We start from the raw sequence: 19,641 nt of genomic DNA, 5'->3' as shown, positions 1-19,641 counted from the left end.
TCCCAGCTACTCAGGAGGCTGAGGCAGGAGAATGGCGTAAACCCAGGAGGCAGAGCTTGCAGTGAGCTGAGATCCGGCCACTGCACTCCAGCCTGGGTGGCAGAGCGAGACTCCGTCTCAAAATAAAATAAAATAAAATAAAATAAATTACCCACAAAAAGAAGTAACATGTTACCATTTCATTGAGTTTATTTTGTGTTTAAAAAGTGGCAAGTGAACAGTAATTTAAAATCTCTGTGTATCAGTGTTTAAAATCACAAGTCTCAGGATTGTGAGGATTAAATGACGTAATGTGTATAGAGCTCTGGCATATCTGATATGTGATAAGCTCTCAATAGATGTTACTGCTTTTATTATATCAACATTAAATACTCTGTAAACAGGATCTTAAGTGGCTCCATTTAATTCGGTTATATAGATGTACTGTAATTTATGTAACTGTTTCCTGTTGTATATTTAGAATCTTTTCCATTTTCTACTATTTAGAGTGTGATATGGTAGATAATTCTTTTGCCTGTTATTCCTATTTAGGAAAAATTCCTGTAAGTGAACGTAGTCATTTTAAGGCTCTTTTTTTTAAGCTCTGTCCTTTAATGGGTGCAAATAGGGTTCTTAAGGCATATTATAACTAAGTGCCCCTCCTGCTATAAGTTTCTAACAAAACTTCACTTCACCAGTGTTCTGTGTACTAAATGCCCATTTCATTGGAAGCACTCCAAACTGAAGGGTGGAATATTAGTGATACGTCTACACAGATTTAGCTATGCCATCACATAAGGCTTGTATTGTACAAACTTGGGTGAACAGTCCTGTGTGTGAGTGGAATAAAGTAATATTTTTATGGAATAAGTAAATAGTAACCTAATAAGGAACAAATGCAAAATATTACCTAGTATCTGTTTACTTTGTAGCTTGGCTTTTAGAAAGTATGTGTTGGTCATTAATTACAAGTACTATTTTGCTGATAAAATTTCAAACGATAGGCTGAGCACTGTGGCTCACACCTGTAATCCCAGCTCTTTGCAAGGCCGAGGCTTGAGGATCACTTGAGCCCAGGAGTTCAAGACCAGCCTGGGCAACAGTGAGACCTCATCTCTACAAAAAATAAAAAAAATTAGCCAGTTGTGGTGGCACACACCTGTAGTCCCAGCTACTCAGGAGGCTGAGATGGGAGGACTACTTGAGCCTGGGAGGTTGAGGCTGTACTGAACCATGATTGTCTCACTGCACTTCAGCCAGGGAAACACAATGGACCCTGTCTCTTTAAAAAAAAAAAAAAAAAATTAGGTTATACAAGCATCTAAGTGTTAATCCCCATTTTGATTCTGTTCTATTCCCTGGAAGTAGCCATTTCTTTCTGTACTTTACTTTTTTTTTTTTGAGACAGATTTTCTTTTTGTCACCCAGGCTGGTGCGATCTCGGCTCACTGCAACCTTCACCTCCCGGGTTCAAGTGATTCTCCTGTCTCAGCCTCCTGAGTAGCTGGGATTACAGACCTGTGCCACCACACCTGGCTAATTTTTTTTTTTTTTTTAAGTAGAAATTTCACCATGTTGGCCAGGTTGGTCTCGTCTGACCTCAAGTGATCTGCCCGCCTCATCCTCCCAAAGTTCTGGGATTACAGGCGTGAGCCACCGAGCCCAGCCTGTTTTTTCTATTCACATAAAAACTTTAATTCAGTTAAAATTGAGTTTTAACTTAGTTTTTAAAAAATGACACAGTGAGTCAGTTGAGTGAGAAAGCCTTTGCTGTGTATGATTTCCAGGGTAAGCTTGTAACATGTCTTGTAGGCTTGGGTCGCTCCTGGGCTGTTACCATTGTATCTAAAAGCCCGTTCTCTTGGTCTTGGACAGAGTGCAGAATGCAGGCTATTCTGTGAGCCGGCCAGAGGGTGACACAGGAAAGTACAAATCCATTCCTCATCACCATCGAGGAGAAGTCCAGTTTCTTGGAAGGTTGGTGCAATTTATTTCTGTCTCTTAGAAGTGTCCCTTATACTGGCCTGGCACGGTGGCTCAGGCCTGTAATCCCAGCACTTTGGGAGGCTGAGGCAAGTGGATCACGAGGTCAGGAGATCGAGACCATCCTGGCTAACATGGTGAAACCCCATCTCTACTAAAAGTACAAAATATTAGCCGGGCGTGGTGGCGGGCACCTGTAGTCCCAGCTACTTGGGAGGCTGAGGCAGGAGAATGGCATGAACCCGGGAGGTGGCTTGCAGTGAGCCGAGATTGCACCACTGCACTCCAGCCTGGGTGACAGAGCGAGACTCAGTCTCAAAAAAAAGAAGTATCCCCTATACTTTCATGTCCGGATGTCTTAGACCATATTACAACCCCTCCTCCTCCTCCCCACCCCGAGGCCCTGTTCTGATGGCTGTTTGATAGCTGCTGCATGTATTCTAACTCTGAGGCAGACCAGTGTGGGGAGCAGACCATTGGTGAACATTTCAATAGTAAGATTCTTCTAAGGAAATCACTCATCCTGTATCTTTAGCATTGTGGTCTCCCCAATAGCCTTTGGAGAGTTTGGGGAAAAAACGGTTTGGATGAAGGTCCCTGAGGTGACAGAGCAGTGGCGCCCTCTCCGGAGGCCCCCGTTCCGAATGGTGTCTTGAGCTTCTGTCTGGGTGGCTGCAGTTGCTGTGTTACCTTTTCTTTCTTTTTTTGTGTGTGTGTGTTTTCTAAATTGTGTGGAAGACTGTGCTCTAGACAACCAATTCTAATTGCTGAAATTCTGTTTTCATGGGAGTAAAATGAACACAGAGTATGAACTTTCTCATCTGTTGTATTTTTAACACTTTACCTCCCACTTCCCCACTCTCTGACCTTGGCTAGTTACCTCACCTTACTAAGCCTTGGTTTCCTCATTTGCTAGCAGGGGCTGGGGTGAGCATTAAATGAAATAATTAAGTAAAGCATCTGGCATGAAACACAGGAGGTGTTTCTAACGAGAGCACTCAACCTGGCATAGCAGAATGGCCGTGCGTCCGCCTTGTGCTGTGGAAGCGCTGCCGTGGATTGCGTCCTTTGCTGTGGGACGCCCTGCTCCATCCTCTGACTGCAGAGGCATGGATCCTCACCCAGAGCCGCCTCTTCTCTGTTCCCTCCCTAAACAGGTATGCTCTGCTGAGGAAGTCAAAAGAACGGCAAGGGCTGGATGGCCTCAACAACCTGAACTACTTTGCAAACATTACATACGACGCCTTGTATAAAAACATAACTGTCAACCTGACACCCGAGCTGGCTCAGGTGAACGAGTACTGAGAGGAGAGAATTGTACGTTTGCTTTACCCACCGCCACCAAGAAAGCAGTGTGATGAGATTTTTTTGGGTGGGGGGAGGGTCTACACAGCAAGAGAACAGAAATACCGTGTCTCATGAAGGATCACAGGGTTCAGGGGGAAAATGTGACAGCACACGCACAAATGCCTTCACTGGATCAGCCGCTGGGACTGAGGTACTGAGGGAGTGAGCTTGGGGACTTCCTTCGTCAGCACTGGCTTTCTGTTTTCACAAGACAGACGTCTGTCCCGCTGCTCTCTCCCTGTCTCCTACCCCACATCCTATCTTAGCCACAGTCTCCAGAACCCGTGATAAACTGTGATCTGCCGTGGTCCTGCCGTGGTCCTGCCGTGGAGCCTGTCCCTACACATGACCTTGGAGCCTCTTGGCCTTGAGAGCAGAGGCAAACCCACCATAGGGCAGCTGCGTTTTAGGAAGAGCAAATGAAACTCCGCACCATTCTTCTATATCGTGTTCTCTTTGGTTTCATTTTTTAAAAAATTTACCTTCTTTGGGTGGGGATTGAGGGTGGAGGGGAGGGTGTTTGGGAAAGATAAATAGACATAAATATATAACAATCACTTCTTGAAGAAGTATAATTGTAAATAAGCCATGTAAAATGCCTTTTTAAAATTTAATTTTCTAGCTGGCTCCAATTCAAATCGAGGATTTATATATTAGGCCAGTTATTTGGTTGGCAAGTGCAGGAACTCATTTAAAATGCGATTGAAGAATATCACCTCCCGAATTGCTATCACTTTGGGAAGGGAGTGGATATAGGGCGTGTCACAAAAGAACAAAATAACCTGACCTTTATTGCTGGGAGCTGGCTTCTGCCCGTTTCTTCCTCCCCCACGAGTCTTGCCCTTGACTTCTACTCTGGATTCACTCTTCCGTGTTGGCCACGCACGTGCTCATCCCACTCTCCGCTAAGCGAGAGGCTGCTGTTAGAGCAGGCTGCTTCCTGCCCAAAGCAGGCCCTCCGGGGCTCGCTGCACACACATCCCTGGCTCTCCAGGCTTCGTGTTCTGTCCTTTCATCAGCATGGTGGGGCAGGGGGCGGGGAATGGGGATGTGTATGGGAATCCCTCCCCCCCGTTTTTTTCTCTTGTGGAACTTGGCCACAGTTTCTGAACAATGTGCCTACATTACCAGCTGGCTTCAGTGATTCCTCTGTTTCCCTTTTTGGTTTCTGTAAAGATTCTTTGTCAACATTAGTAACCGATACATAGAACCAAGGAGCTCTTGATTAGGGAGCCAGGAGCCAGGGAGCTGGTGATACTTGTGTGCTGTGGGGTAGCTGGGATCCAGGTAAGACCGGATTGAAGCTTTGAAATTAGACTAACAAAGCTCCAGACAGCAAGAGCCCAGGTGCACTGCTTACACTCCCACCTGCATTTTGAAGTCATACTCTTTTTTGTTTTGTTTTTTAAGACAGGCTCTGGCTCTGTCGCCTAGGCTGGAGTGCAGTGGCACGATCACCTCTGCAGCCTCCATCTCTCAGGCTCAAGCCATTTTCCCACCTCAGCCTCCCGAGTAGCTGAGACTACAGGTGCACACCACCACATCTGGCTAATTTTTTGTATTTTTAGTAGAGATGGGGTTTTGCCGTGTTGCCCAGGCTGGTCTTGAACTCCTGGACTCAAGCAGTCCACCCACCTTGACTTCCCAAAGTGCTGGGATTATGGGCAGGTGTGAGCCATTGCACCCAGCCTTGAAGTCATATTCTAAATTGTATTTGAATTTGTGCCTCCTTGTTTTTCCCCAAACCAAAGCCCTCAAATTGCAGTCTCTGTTGGCTTCTGCAGAATTCTGGAAAATGCCAGTTTTCCTCCCCCCTCTTCTTTTCCATAAAACATATTTATATATTGTGATGAGGAGTACTTTCTAAAGAGTACTTCGTATTTTTTTTTAATTGCCTTGTTTGCCTTCAACTTCCTTGATTTTCATGGTTTACATGGGTGTGTGTAGGGGTGTGTGTGTGTATGTGTGTGGGTTAGGACTTTTTTCGTTGCATGTGATGGTTCTGTGGACATATGATCCCCACAAACCGTGGGAGTGATTGGCCAGGCCTTGTTTTTTTTTGTTTGTGTTTTTGTTCTTTTGAAGAATAGAGTGGTATTTAGAAAATAAATTGCATTGCAAAGCTCTTATCGGCTCATATGAGAGAGCAGGTTCCTGCCCTTGAAAATGCTGGTAAGCTATAGCATATGTTTTTAAGACTTAAGCATTTCATGCTTTAAAATACCTTCACAAGGGAACATTACACACAGAAGTTCATTTGGTTTTCCTTTGTTTTATGGTGCATATAGCAATAAAGACCCTCCTCCACCCTGCAACTCCCACTCCCACCGGGCCTTTGTCCCTGCCTTGGCTTTTCTCCCCTTCTCATTCTTCTCTCCCCTTTCCTCACTGAAGGCTGTGAGTTGCTTTCAATGTGACAACACTATGATGTCATTTGGACAGATTTGCCAGGACAGACTGATTCTGAGTCATGGGTGCCATGTGTGTATGCGGCAGTGTTGTAAGGCGATCTTGTTTGAAGCTCTACATTACCATAATTACCATCAAGTACACACTCTTGGCAAAAGGCTAACACCTGACCTAAGAACATACTGATCTGAGAACAAAAGGAGAGCTCTCTTTTCACTGCTTCAAGTGGGGTCACTTTGATACCTTGCGGTCACGTCTGTGTCTGATGAGTGTGGAATCTCTGGGTGTGCACTGTCAGTCGTGTCCACCAGGCCTCGAATATCATATGGGAAATGTCATAGTTAAAAATGTACAGCCAGGCCCGTTTTCTGTTAATAGTGTGAACTTGTCATGTTAAAAAAAAAAAAAAACAAAAAAACAGGAACCAAATGTGACCTTGTGTACATGTTGGTAGCTGAAAGTCTTAAAGGCTACTGATGGGTGGCCCCTTAAATTAATCTTGTCTTTGATTGCTGTGTGCAGGGAAAGGTGTCCCCGTTCGTTCATGCTGTTTTGGGTGGATGGGGGGGTATTTGCAAGAATACTCATTTTAACGTAATAGGTCCTCTTGTCAGAGATGCTCTACCACAGACATTAATAGCTGAGCAGCAGCCACATGGATTGATTGTATCCACTCACCATTGACGATGGCATTGAGCGTAGCTAGCTTATTTCCATCACTACGTGTTTTTGAGCTTGCTCTTACGTTTTAAGAGGTGCCAGGGGTACATTTTTGCACTGAAATCTAAAGATGTTTTAAAAAACACTTTTCACAAAACTAGTCCTTTGTCATTGCATTATTTACTCATGTGTTTGTACATTTTTGTATGTTAATTTATGAATGATTTTTTCAGTAAAAAATACATATTCAAGAACCAAACCTTGGTGATCGTTTCTCTTTGTCTAGGACAGTTTGGGTCCTTGGGGGTCTTTCCTTTTTCCTTTCCTTTCCTACAGGAGTTCAATTACAGGCAGCTCAGCCGAGCTCTGGGTCTTGCTGGGGTGAACACTGCCTGACCCACATTGCGAGTGAATGGGCTGAGTGAAAACTACATAGAGTAACAGCAGCCGTGTGCCCACGGTGCTGCCCAGGCACGCCTACACTTGGGTTTTCTTTCAAGAATCACCCAGGTGGTACCAAGAAAGTTGCATAAGACACTTGGGTGAGGAGACTTGGGGGTGAAGGGGGAGGTGGTGAGGGTTGATGGAGTTTAATTCCAGAAGGTTCTCTGGGATCAGTCTAGGGTTTATATGCCCAATTCTGCTCAGAGATTGTCATCATGGCTTCTATGTGTTGAATGTTTGCCACTCACAGTATTAATAGTGTCAGATGCTGGGGACATAATAGAGAAAATGAGACAGGATCAGTGGCCTCATTAAGCTTACGGTCCACGGGGGGGTATGATTAAAATTGCATACTCAATACCTGGTCCAAAAGAGCAAGCTGCAGGTGATGAGTGCATGGTAGGGTGGGCATCCCAAGTGGGAATGTAGGGAAGGTGGAAGCAGGTGAGCTAGGGGGAGACAAGGAGCGTGGGGCACACAGCTGCAGGGCAGGGAGGAAGCCAGCGTGGCAGTAGTAGAGGGCAGGGGGAGCACAGGGTGAGGAGTTTGCATTTCACCCTTAGAGCAATGGATTCAAGAGTTTCCAGCAGGTAGGGCTATGTGATGCGATTCAGATTCCATAGCAACTTTGAGAGAGGGCTCTGGCTTCAGAGAGAATGGGCAATGGTACAGAAGCAGAAGAGAAGCAGCGGGGAGTGAGATGGGTACAGGGACGATGGAGGAGGGGAAACTGGGAGATGCTGAGGTTGTGCTCTCAGGACCTGCCAGGGGTGATTGGGATGGAGAACTCCACCTAAGTTGCTGGCTTCCCACTTGCACAGGTGACAGGGCCATTCCCTGAGATGGGGGCACTAGAGTCAGACCAGATTGGCGGGGCAGATAGAAGATCAGTTGTGACTGCTGAGTTCAGGGAGTTTTGAGACAACCTGGCAGAGACAGCAGGGTGGGGGCTACAGGTGGACTGGGGAGTCTTTGGGTGGAGGAGGCTGCTGAGGGCCCAGCAGTGGGTGAGATTGCTGGGGGATTGAGAACAGGAAGCACAGGGTGAGAGAAGGCAGCGGGCTTGGCCTAGACTCTGAGAACCTGCTTGAGAAAAGGAGGATGAGTGAGCAGCAGGAGGGTTGGGAGGCCAAGCAGGCCAAGAGGAAGAGCGGTCAGCAGCACTGAAGGCAGCAGAGAAGCAATACGAGACGAACAGGGAGAAGCAGTGACTTGGCAGTGGCCAGGTGTTGGAAATGTGGCAGGAGCCATTTTGCTTACCTGATGGGGTGGAAGGAGATAGCAGCAGAGTGGGCGTCTCTTGGATTTCCTGGGAAGGGGTGGAAAGAGGAGGTCAGGGCCGCAGGAAGTGTGGGAAGCTGGGGTTGGGGGATGAGGTGGGGTTGGGTTTTGGTTTTCCTACAAGAGAAGCTTGAGTGTGTTTCTTCTGAACCACACGGAATATCTGAGAGAGGACAGCTGAAATCTGTACAAGAGACCAGGTGATCTGGTGGGAATGTCCCTGAACTGCTGGCAGGAGATGAGATTCAAATCAGAAAAACCAAACAGGAGGAATGAGCTCTGTATAGGCCATCCCATTGGCAGACACACACCCCGTGAAGACCGTTGTTGCCGTGCAGGTCAGAGATCCCTTCCAGCCAGCTGCTGGAATTAGGATTCAGCAGAATTGATTCCTGGCACTACTGCGTCCTCCACACTCTCAACAATTTTTTTTTTTTTTTTTTAAGTTTTCGGGGAAGTCCAGTAATAAAAATAGTTCCTATTTATTAAGTACTTGCTATGTGCCAGGGCCCATGGTAAGTGCATTGCACACCGTGAGTCCTCAACTCTGAGAGGCGGACACTGCCCCTTGTTCTAGAGCAGGGCTTCTCCACATTGCTGTTGACAAATGGGGGAGCTGTCCTGCTCATTGTCGGGCGTTCAGCAGCACCCTTGGCCTCCCCCCTCTAGGTACAAACCCAAATGGAACAGCTATGCTAGGCAGGCTGAAGCCACAGCTTGCCTGATTTCACAAAGCTAGCAGCTGAGCCATCTGGGGACGTTTTTGTCCCAGGGCAGATGCTCTTAACCCCTAAGCTGCTTCTGCTGACTCAACTCCTTTGCATATGTGCTCTAAATAGCTTTTGTTCACAGAGAGTTGAAAAGTCTATTCTAAAAGGAACACGTGAATATGTGCTTGCTGGAAAGTAAGTGTTAAACCTCTCCTTTAATGTTAGCAGTTTGACTACATTTTTTAGTTTTTTGAGACGGAGTCTCTGTTGCCCAGGCTGGAGTGCAGTGGCACGACTGTAGCTCACCACAGCCTCAACCTCCTGGGCTCAAGTGATCCTCCCGCCTCAGCCTCCTAAGTAGCTGGGACTAGAAACCCACACCACCATGCTCAGCTAATTTTTATAATTTTTGTAATTCTTGTAGAGATGGGGTTTCACCATGTTGCCCAGACTGGGCTCCAGCTGTTCTCTTGCCTTGGCCTCATAAAGTGCTGGGATTCCCGGTGTTAGCCACCATGTCCAGTCATTGGCTGATGTCCAGATCTATACTTGTATACCTATATGCATGCTTAGGAAAACAAAGGCATAGTTTAAAAACCGTAAGTTGTCATAATTACTTTTTTTTTTTCCTTAATGTTTCTGGAGACCTCTTTTCTGTGAATGAAGAGCTTCCTCAAATAAAGCCCAGATATTACCTCCTTGGAGAAGATTTGATGAGCACCCAGTCTAAAATGCCACCTCCCTCTCCCTATCTCCCTTTACCCTGCTTTATTTTGATTCACAATATTCTCACTCTGAATCATACTACATTTTTATTGTTCTTCGTTAATTGGCTGTCAACCCCACTAAAATATAATCCCCATGAAGGCAGAGACTGTTTTGTTCTCTGCTCTATCCCCAGTGCTAAGAACTGGTCTTAGCACATAGTTGCTCAATAAACATTAGATGTTGCATGAATGACTGAACCTATCTTATCATTTGAATTGTGGCACATGGTAATCTCTTATGTGGATGTATGTAATTTAGCCATTCCCCTCCTAATGGACATGGAGGTAGTTTCCAGTTTTCTACTATCACATTATATGCACCACAGTGAACACAGATGGACATCAATCCATGGCACATATATGTGTAGGCCAACTTGAAAGAGTCCAAGAAATGAAATTGTTGGAGCAAGGGATCTGCACACACACACACACACACACACATACACACAAATACATACATATATTTATGATACAAGATCTCACTCCATCACCCCAGGCTGGAGTGCAGTGGTGTGATCATGGGTCACTGCAGCCTCGACCTCCCAGACTCAAGCTATCTTCCCACCTCAGCTTCCTGAGTAGCTGAGACCACAGGCTAATTAGTGCATTTTTTGTAGCGATGGGGTCTTACTATGTTACCCAGGCTGGTCTCAGTAGCTAAGACCACACCTGGCTAATTAGTGTATTTTTTGTAGTGATGGGATCTTACTATGTTATCCAGGCTGGTCTCAAATTCCTGGGCTCAAGTGATCCACTCGCCTCATCCTCCCAAAGTGTTGGGATTACAGGTGTCAGCCATCGCACCCCACCTGCACATTTTAAATGTTGAAGGAGCTTACCAAATTGTCCTACAAAAAGGCAGTATGAATTAATCCTTCTACCATCAATGAATGACCATGCTATTTATATCTTTAATCCCCTGGAATTAAAGGGGATTTTGTGTATGATATGGTCAGGAGGGAAGGTCTATAATTTATTTTTTCCAAATGGATTGCTAATTGTCTCAACAGTATTTATTGAACAATCTATAATTTCCCCATGTCTTACACATTAAATTCTGTAGCAAGATTCTTCCATTTCATTGAGCTATTTGTCTTATTTGCCTTACAGTTTTAATTATGATAGCCCTGTAGTATGTTTTTAAAAGACAAGTTTATCTCTACTTTCTATATCCTCCCCCAAATTTTGTAAACTTTTATAGAAGTGTAATATACCTACAGAAGAGTCCATAAATCCCAAGCAAACAGCTCTTTTAATTGTCAGGATGAACATACTTACACAACCCCATGCTCATCAAAATTTTCAGCCAGGCATAGTGGCTCATGGCTGTAATCCCAGTACTTTAGGAGGCTGAGGCAGAAGGGTCACTTGAGGCCAGGAGTTCAAGACCAGCCTGGGCAACATAGTGAAACCTCGTCTCTACAAAAATTTAAGAAAAAATTAGCCAGGTGCAGTGGTGTGTGCCTGTAGTCCCAGCTACTGGGGAGGCTGAGGCTGGAGGATCACTTGAGCCCAGGAGAGTGAGGCTACAGTGAGCCATGATCACACCATTGCACTCCAACCTGGGTGACACAGAATGAGACTCTGACTCAAAAAAAAAAATTGTTTTTCTTGGCTATGTTTATGTATTTTCTCAATTCAGTGAGATTTATTTTGTCAAGTTATATTTAAAAATCTATTTAAGGGTCAGGCATAGTGGCTCATGCCTGTAATCCCAGTACTTTGGAGGCCAAGGTAGGAGGATCACTTGAAGCCAGGAGTTTGAAACCAGCCTGGGCAACAAAGTGAGACCCTGTCTCTATATTTTAAAAAATTGTTTTTAAAATCTTTTTAGGATCATGACTGACATTGCACTAAATTAATGATCTGGGAAGACAGCATCTTTAGCATCTTTACAGTATTAAGCTTTACCTCTAGACTTACCAGATTCTTTTGCTGAGGTCAGGCGCGGTGGCTCACGCCTGTAATCCCAGTACTTTGGGCAGATCACCTGAGATCACAAGTTTGAGACTAGCCTGGCCAACAAGGAGAAATCCCGTCTCTACTAAAAATACACACACACAAAAAACAGCTGGGCATGGTGGCAGGTACCTGTAATCCCAGCTACTTGGGAGGCTGAGGCAAGAGAATCACTTGAACCCGGGAGGTGGAGGTTGCAGTGAGCTGAGATAGCGCCATTGCACTCCAGCCTGGACAACAAGAGCGAGACTCCATCTAAAAAAAAAAAAAATGCTAGTTCCCTCCTAACCTGGTACCCTCGATGCCACAGTACCTTGCAGGTGGGCTGTTCTTAATAAACACAATCACTGAGTAACAATTCAGATTTACCATCACATGCAAACTAGCTGCAAGGACAAACGGTTAAGGAGGATTTATGCCACTTGTGAAATGCATCCTGCTAGATGCTGGCAGAAAACTTCCCAGGCAGACTACATGCCATGAGACTCCTTGAGGAAGCACAGCCCTGAGTCCTTTTCTCACTGCTCCAAGACATACCTTTTCTCTGTCACCATGCCCACCCCACTCAGCACCCTGCTACAACTAGGTGTGGGACTGACAGATGCCACTGTTTGACTTATTTCCAGGACAAGGGTGGGTGGCAGTCATGTAGGAGAGAGGTCTCTGCTGTGTAGGGAGGCTCAGAGGTAAGGAATAGGTGGGAGTAGGGTATACATCTTCCACTCTGAATTCTAGGAAGAGCAGGGCCTGGGAGAGATGCTCTACTGGTTGCACTTCTACAGCTAACAACCCCATGGCCTGGGGAAGTCACTTCACTTCCCTGCAACTTCATTTCCTTGCAGTCAGATGGAGAGAAATTAGAGAGAACCATGGGTGTTTCCATATTTTTATAAGAAAGACAAATTGAAAAGCAAAGAAATCTGGGCAGGCGGCCGGGCACGATGGCTCACACCTGTAATCCCAGCACTTCGGAAGGCTGAGGTGGGTGGATTGCTTGAGCTCAGAAATTTGAGACCAGCCTGGGCAACATGGTGAAACCCTATCTCTACAAAAAAATACAAAAATTAGGCCAGGCCCAGTGGCTCATGCCTGTAATCCCAGCACTTTGGGGAGGCTGAGGTGGGTGGATAATTTGAGGCCAGGAGTTTGAGACCAGCCTGGCCAACATAGTGAAACCCTATCTCTACTAAAAATACAAAAATTTGCTGGGCGTGGTGGCAGGCACCTGTAGTCCCAGCTACTTGGGAAGCTGAGGCAGGAGAATCACTTTAACCTGGGAGGTGGAGGTTGCAGTGAGCCGAGATTAAGCCACTGCACTCCAGCCTGGGCAACAGAGCAAGACTCCATCTCAAAAACCAAACCAAACAAAAAATAAAAATTAGCCAGGCATGGTGGCACACTCTAGTCCTAGCTACTTGCGACGCTGAGGTGGGAGGATCACTTGAGCCTGGGAGGTCGAGGCTGCAGTGAGCCATGATGGCATCATTGCACTCCAGGCTGGGTGACAAAGCAAGACCCTGTCTCCAAAAAAGAAAAAATCTTGGTAGGCTCATTTCATCCATCCATCCATCCATCCATCCATCCATCCATCCATCCAACAAATCTTTTAGCACCAACTATTGTGAACCACTGCTCTGGATAGTAGAGAGAACCAAGATTCCTGCTCTTGAGTTTACAGTTGGTATGTGCATGTGTGTGTGTGTGTGTGTGAGAGAGAGAGAGAAAGAGAAAGAGAGAGAGTGAGTCTCAATCTATCACCCAGGCTGTAGTACAGCGGTGCCATGATGGCTCACTGAAGCCTCGACCTCCTGGGCTCTGGTGATCCTCCCACGTCAGCCTCCTGAGTAGTGGGGACTGCAGGCACTCACCACCATGCCTGGCAAACTTTAAATTTTTTTTTTTTTTTTTTGTAGAGACAGATTCTAGCTGTGTTATTCATGCTGGTCTCAAACTCCTGCACTAAAATGATCCTCCTGCCTTGGCCTCCAAAAGTGCTGAAATTACAGGCATGAGCCACTGCGCTTAGCCAAGTTTACAGTTTTGAGGGAGAAGACAGATACCAAACTAGCGAAAAAATAACTAAATGAGTAGATTCACCACATGGTAAGTGGTGTGAAGAAAAATCACACAGAAGGCCAAGCGGGGTGGCTCACGCCTATAATCCCAGCACTTTGGGAGGCCGAGGCAGGTGGGTCATGAGGTCAGGAGATTAAGACCATCATGGCCAACATGGCAAAACCCCATCTCTACTAAAATACAAAAAATTAGCCAGGCGTGGTGGTGCGTGCCTGTAGTCCCAGCTACTTGGGAGGCTGAGACAGGGGAATTACTTGAACCTGGGAGGCAGAGATTGCAGTGAGCCGAGATCACACCACGGCACTCCGGCATGGGTGACAGAGCGAGACTCTGTCTCAAACAAACAAACAAACCCATAAAACAAAAAACCTCTGAGTATGGTGGCTCAAGCTTATAATCCCAGCACTTTGGGAGGCCAAGGCGGGAAGATCGCTTGAGCCCAGAATTTCAAGACTAGCCTGGGCAATGTAGCAAGACTGTCTCTACAAAAAAAAAAAAAAGAAAGAAAAATCACACAGAAGAACGACTGGGATGGTGGAGTGTTCAGACTGGGTGTTCAGGGAAGACGTCTCTGGAGGAGGTGGCATCTGAGATCAAAGCCATGCTCCCAGCAGAGGGAAGAGTGAGGAAAACCTCCTCCCCTACAGCGAATGTCTCCCGTGTCAGCTTTAAACACACTCCAGTTACTGACTCACTACCCTACGTAAGGCGTGCCAGGCTCAAATACAAAATCTAACCTCTTGTGAACTGAATTCATTAGGCAAGGGGCCAGCAAACTTTTTCTATAAAGGGCCAGATGGGAAATATCGTCGACGTTGGCGGCAGGGGGATACACGTGTCTGTTTTCATCCGTGGTTCCTGGATCACGACTCGGATAGCCCTTGTCAGTTTTCTGTGATAATATGGGGGTGCGTTAGGCCTTGGAACACAGAATCTCTCTCTCTCTGATCTTCTCCTTTTACCTGCCCGAGGAAGGACTCTCCTCTTCCCCTGCCTTTCTAATTGTGGGTCTTAAGAACCCTCATTTCAGAAAGGTCCTGCCCAATACCCTGAAGGAAGGAACACAGCAGAGAGAGGTGGAGAAGACGCTGAACAGACAGCCTCGCAGGGGTTCCCTGCTCAGCCTATTAGTGTTAGGCCATCCCCTTTCCATTCGATCGCATTTCTACACCGTCAGTCATGCCTACCCAGTGAAGTCCCCATAAAAGGCTCAAGAGGGCCGGGCGCGGTGGTTCGCACCCGTAATCCCAGCACTTTGGGAGGCTGAAGTGGGTGGATCATTTGAGATTAAGAGTTCGAGACCAGCCTGACTAACATGGGGAAAGCCCTTCTCTACTAAAAATACAACATTAGCTGTACTTGGTGGCACACTCCTGTAATCTCAGCTCACTCAGGAGGCTGAGGGAGGAGAATCACTTGAACCCTTGAGGCAGAGGTTGCAGTGAGCCGAGATCGCACCACTGCGCTCCAGCCCGGGTGACAGGGCAAGATCCTGTCTCAAAAAAAAAAAAAAAAAAGCCTCAAGAGGACAGAATCAGAGAGCTTCCAGATAGCTGAACACACGGAGGTTTATAGGAAGGTGAACAATAACTCATCCACGTGCTGGAGGGTGGCGTACCCCAACCCTGTTGGGACAGGCTCAGAACCCTTCCAGACCTCACTGCATGTGTCTCATCTAGCTGTTTATCTGCATCCTTTAAAAGAAGCTTTGCCATAAACCGGTAAGACATAAAAGTAAGTTTGCCTGAGTTCTGTGAGCCGTTTTAGCAAATACATTAAACCCACAGAGCGGGTGGTGGGAACCCCCATTTGGAGATGATCAGTCAGAAGTTCTGGAAGCCTGGACTTGTGACTGGTGGGAAGGAGGGGACGGGCTTGGGGACTGAGCCCTCAACCTGTGTGACCTGAGGCTATCTTCAGGTAGACAGCATCAGAGTGGAATTGGGGGATGGCCCGCCGGTGTCCACTGCTTGGTGCTTGGGGAAAAACAGACACACATTTGGTCATAGAGATATTCTGTCGCCAGGTGCATTGGCTGACACCTATAATCCCAGCAATTCGGGAGGCTGAGGTGGGCAGATCACCTGAGATCAGAAGTTCGAGACCAGCCTAGCCAACATGGTGAAAACCTATATTGACTGAAAATATAAAAATTAGCTGGGCCTGGTGGTGGGTGCCTGTAATCCCAACTACTCTGGCGGCTGAGGCAGGAGAATAACTTGGACCCGGGAGGCAGAGGTTGCAGTGAGCTGAGATTGTGCCACTGTACTCCAGCCTGGGTGACAGAGTGAGACTCTGTCTCAAAAACAAACAAACAAACAAACAAACAAAAAACAAAACCCCACATCTTTTGTGTTGATTGCTGTAGTGTGAGAGCAGAGGAAAAACAGTGGTTTTTTCCACCCTCACAGGGACCATATGCAGTCTCTGTCACTCAACTATTCAACTTCTCAATTCTGCCCTCATAGCTCAAGCAGCCCCAGACAATATATAAACAAACAGGCTTGGCTGCGTTCCAATAAAACTTTATTTACAAAAACAGACGGGTGGCCGTAGTTTGTCAACCCTTGAGTTTGGCTAAAAATCAATAGAAATGTGAACGGTGATGGAGGATTACAGAACAGGGAGGCAAACCAGGGGAAAAATAACAATGTGTTCTGGCTAGTTCATCGCTATGTAAGACATAGTAGCAGTAACATGGAAGGAAATCAAACCGCCTGAGGACACAAGAGTGGCTAAACAAGCCAGGCTCTGTCAACACAGAGGAAAAGGAAGTGCCACAAAGTGACAGATTACACAGGAACAAGAAATGGCAGGACTGTCAGTGAAGAAAGGACACACCACAAGAAGGATGTGCTCATGACAACAGAACCCTGGGCCGGGCACGGTGGCTCACGCCTGTAATCCCAGCACTTTGAGAATCCGAGGTGGGAGGATCGCTTCAAGCCAGGAGTTCAGGACCAACCTGGGCAACATGGCGAGGCCCTGTCTACAAAATATATTTATATAAAAATTAGCTGGGCATGATGGTGTTACATGTTTGTAGTTCCAACTACTCGGGAGGCTGAGGTGGGAGGATCCCTTGAGCCTAGGAGGTTGAGGTTGCTGTGAGCGATGCCGTGAGCTATGATTGTACCACTGCACTCTAGCCTGTGCAACAGAGTGAGACCCTGTCTCAAAAACAAACAAACAAAAAAATAAATTTTACATTCTTTGGTCCTGGGACAAGGCTAAAGAGTAGTCACTGGAGATTTAGGGCAATAGAGACACTACATTATTGTGTCTGTCAATTTGCCTGAACAGATGATCAGAAATGGAATAGAGGCTAGGCACAGAGGGTCATGCACATAATCCCAGCACTTTGGGAGACTGAGGCAGGCAGATCACCTGAGGTTGGGAGTTCGAAATCAGCCTGGCCAACATGGTGAAACCCCGTCTTTACTAAAAATACAAAAATTAGCCGGGTGCGGTGGCGTGTGCCTCTAATCCCAGCTACTCAGGAGGCTGAGGCAGGAGAATCGCTTGAACCCGGGAGGTGGAGGTTGCAGTGAGCTGAGATGGTAACACTATACTCCAGCTCCCTGTTCCATCTCCATCACCTGTTTTGCTCCCTGTTCCATCTCCATCACCTAGTCCAGAGTTGGGCATACTGCAGGACGGAAGGCAAGGGGCAGGTGCTCAAATATTTGCTGAGTAAATGAAAATGAACCTTCTCAATCTAAAGACTCCAGATGTAGAAAGAGCCAGACACCACCAGGCTGAACCCACTCAGGAGCTGAGTGCTCTTGGTAAAGTCACATTTCTCTGATCCTGTTTTCTCATTTGGAGAAGGGAGGTGGTAAGACTTTCTGCACGAGGTTAATGTGAAGAGGAAATGCAGCAGCATATGTGAGTTACCAAGTGCAATGCTTCACACACAGTAAATAGGTGGTCGATCAATGGAAGTTTTCATCCCGGCAGCTTCCCAGCAAAATACCATCTATAAATCTAAAGTATTCTTGCTATTAAAGCCTTGTTATCTGTTTTTTTGTTTGTTTTATTTTGTTTTTAATGAGACAAAGTCTTGCTCTGTTGCCCAGGCTGGAGTACAGTGTCACAATCTCAGCTCACTGCAGGCTCGACTTCCTGGTCTCAAGTGATCCTCCTACTTCAGCCTCCTGAGTAGCTGAATCTACAGGCATGCGCCATCACACCTGGCTACTTTTTAAGTTATTTGTAGAGACGAGGTCTTCCTATGTTGCCCAGGTTGGTCTTGAACTCCTGGCCTCAAGCAATCCCCTTGCCTCAGTCTCCCAAAGTGCTGAGATTACAGGCGTGAGCCACCACATCCAATCCTAAAGCCTTAAAGCCTTCTTAATGTTTATTTTTGAGACAGAGTCTCGCTCTGTCACCAGGACTGGAGTGCAATGGTGCCATCTCGGCTCACAGCAACCTCCACCTTCCAGGTTCAAGCGATTCTCCTGCCTCAGCCTCCTGAGTAGCTGGGATTACAAGCATGCACCACCGTGCCCGGCTAATTTTTGTATTTTTATTTTATTTATTTATTTTTTTAGAGACAAGATTTCACCATGTTGGCCAGGCTGGTCTCAAACTTCTGACCTTATGATTCACCCACCTCGGCCTCTCAAAGTGCTGGGATTACAGCGTGAGCCACTGAGCCCGGCCAAAGCCTTGTTCTTAAGACTGACCTACAAGAGAAGTAACTGGGAGCCAAGATTGCTAACCTTGCTGGTGGCAAGGCCACTAACATTCCTGTTGAAAGAATAATCAGTGGAACCAAATACAAAATCATACCACCAAATATTAAGATTTGTTTGCCTATCATTGAGAGATTTTTCTTTTTTCACACTTTTTGGTTGTAGATCCACTGACTAATAAAAATAAAAATGTAGCTGCACTGTCATAAGTTCATCACAGCTGGAATGTATGGTCCAAATTTCTGTCAGCAAAAGAATTTTTTTTTTTGAGACGAAGTCTCGCTCTGTCACTCAGACTGGAGTTCAGTGGTGCGATCTTAGCTCACTGCAACCTCTGCCTTCCAGGTTCAAGTGATTCTCCTACCTCAGCCTCCAAAATAGCTGAGATTAAAGGTTCACACCACCACACCTGGCTAATTTTTGTACTTTTAGTAGAGATGGGGTTTTGCCATGTTGGCCAGGCGGGTCTTGAACTCCTGACCTCAGGTGATCTGCCTGCCTCGACCTCCCACCATGCTGGGATTACAGGCATGAGCCACGCACCTGGCGGAACTAGCATTTGAGTTGGTGTCAGGAGCTCTGTCAGGCCTGGGGTGTTCTAGCGGTCAGTGACAGCGTCAAGGCCACTCCAGATATAAATACAACATAAGTTAAGACAATGGGTTTATTAGGGTAAGGTGGCTTCAAGACAAGCCTCCTAGCCCAGGTGGCCATAGGAACTCTTTTTTTTTTTTCCTTTTTGAGTGGAGTCTCACTCTTTCACCCAGGCTGGAGTGCAATGATGCTATCTTGCTTCACTGCAACCTCTGCCTCTCAGGTTCAAGTGATTCTCCTGCTTTAGCCTCCGGAGTAGCTGGGATTACAGGTGTGTGCCACCACACCTGGCTAATTTTTGTATTTTTAGTAGAGATGGGGTTTCACTGTGTTGGCCAGGCTGGTCTCAAAATCCTGCTCTCAACTGATCCACCCGCCTTGGCCTCCCAAAGTATTGGGATTACAGGCGTGAGCCAATGCGCCTGGCATAAGTCTTCAGCCACTATGTAGTGCTCACTTTACAGATGAGGAAACATGCTTAGCAAGTAAACTCTGTTCTACTAAGAGTTTGTAAATGGCAAAGTGAAGTTTCAGGGTAGAGATGTTTCCAAGCCACATTCTCATTTCATAATCCAATACAATTCAGAATAAATTATCAAAAGAAACCTCAAATTTTTAACTTCTTGAAAAAGAGCTATTATTTCTAAATGGCCCCTGAATCAGAGGAAAATCAGAACCAAAATGGAAACTTATCAAGTCTTAAAAAGCAGACACTTTTCATACCAAAGAGTATGA

The 19,641-nt window shown here is 46.2% G+C and overlaps 1 protein-coding gene across 1 annotated transcript in view; it reads left to right on the top strand.

Annotated features, from left to right (window-relative positions):
- The window catches only part of B4GALT5 (beta-1,4-galactosyltransferase 5), an 86,398-nt gene extending 80,240 nt beyond the window's left edge, over window positions 1–6,158 (top strand). The window contains exons 8-9 of the mRNA XM_023184126.2: window positions 1,855–1,956; window positions 3,120–6,158. Of these exons, the coding sequence (XP_023039894.1) occupies window positions 1,855–1,956; window positions 3,120–3,267 (250 nt within the window). The 3' untranslated portion in view covers window positions 3,268–6,158. The remainder of the gene's footprint in view (window positions 1–1,854; window positions 1,957–3,119) is intronic.
- The last annotated feature ends 13,483 nt before the right edge of the window (window positions 6,159–19,641 follow it).

Source organism: Piliocolobus tephrosceles, chromosome 20 (assembly GCF_002776525.5).
Source record: "Piliocolobus tephrosceles isolate RC106 chromosome 20, ASM277652v3, whole genome shotgun sequence".
Taxonomy (NCBI): Eukaryota; Metazoa; Chordata; class Mammalia; order Primates; family Cercopithecidae; genus Piliocolobus; species Piliocolobus tephrosceles.
The sequence above is the reverse complement of the archived record's forward strand: the minus strand, read 5'-3'. Positions and strand labels throughout refer to the sequence as shown.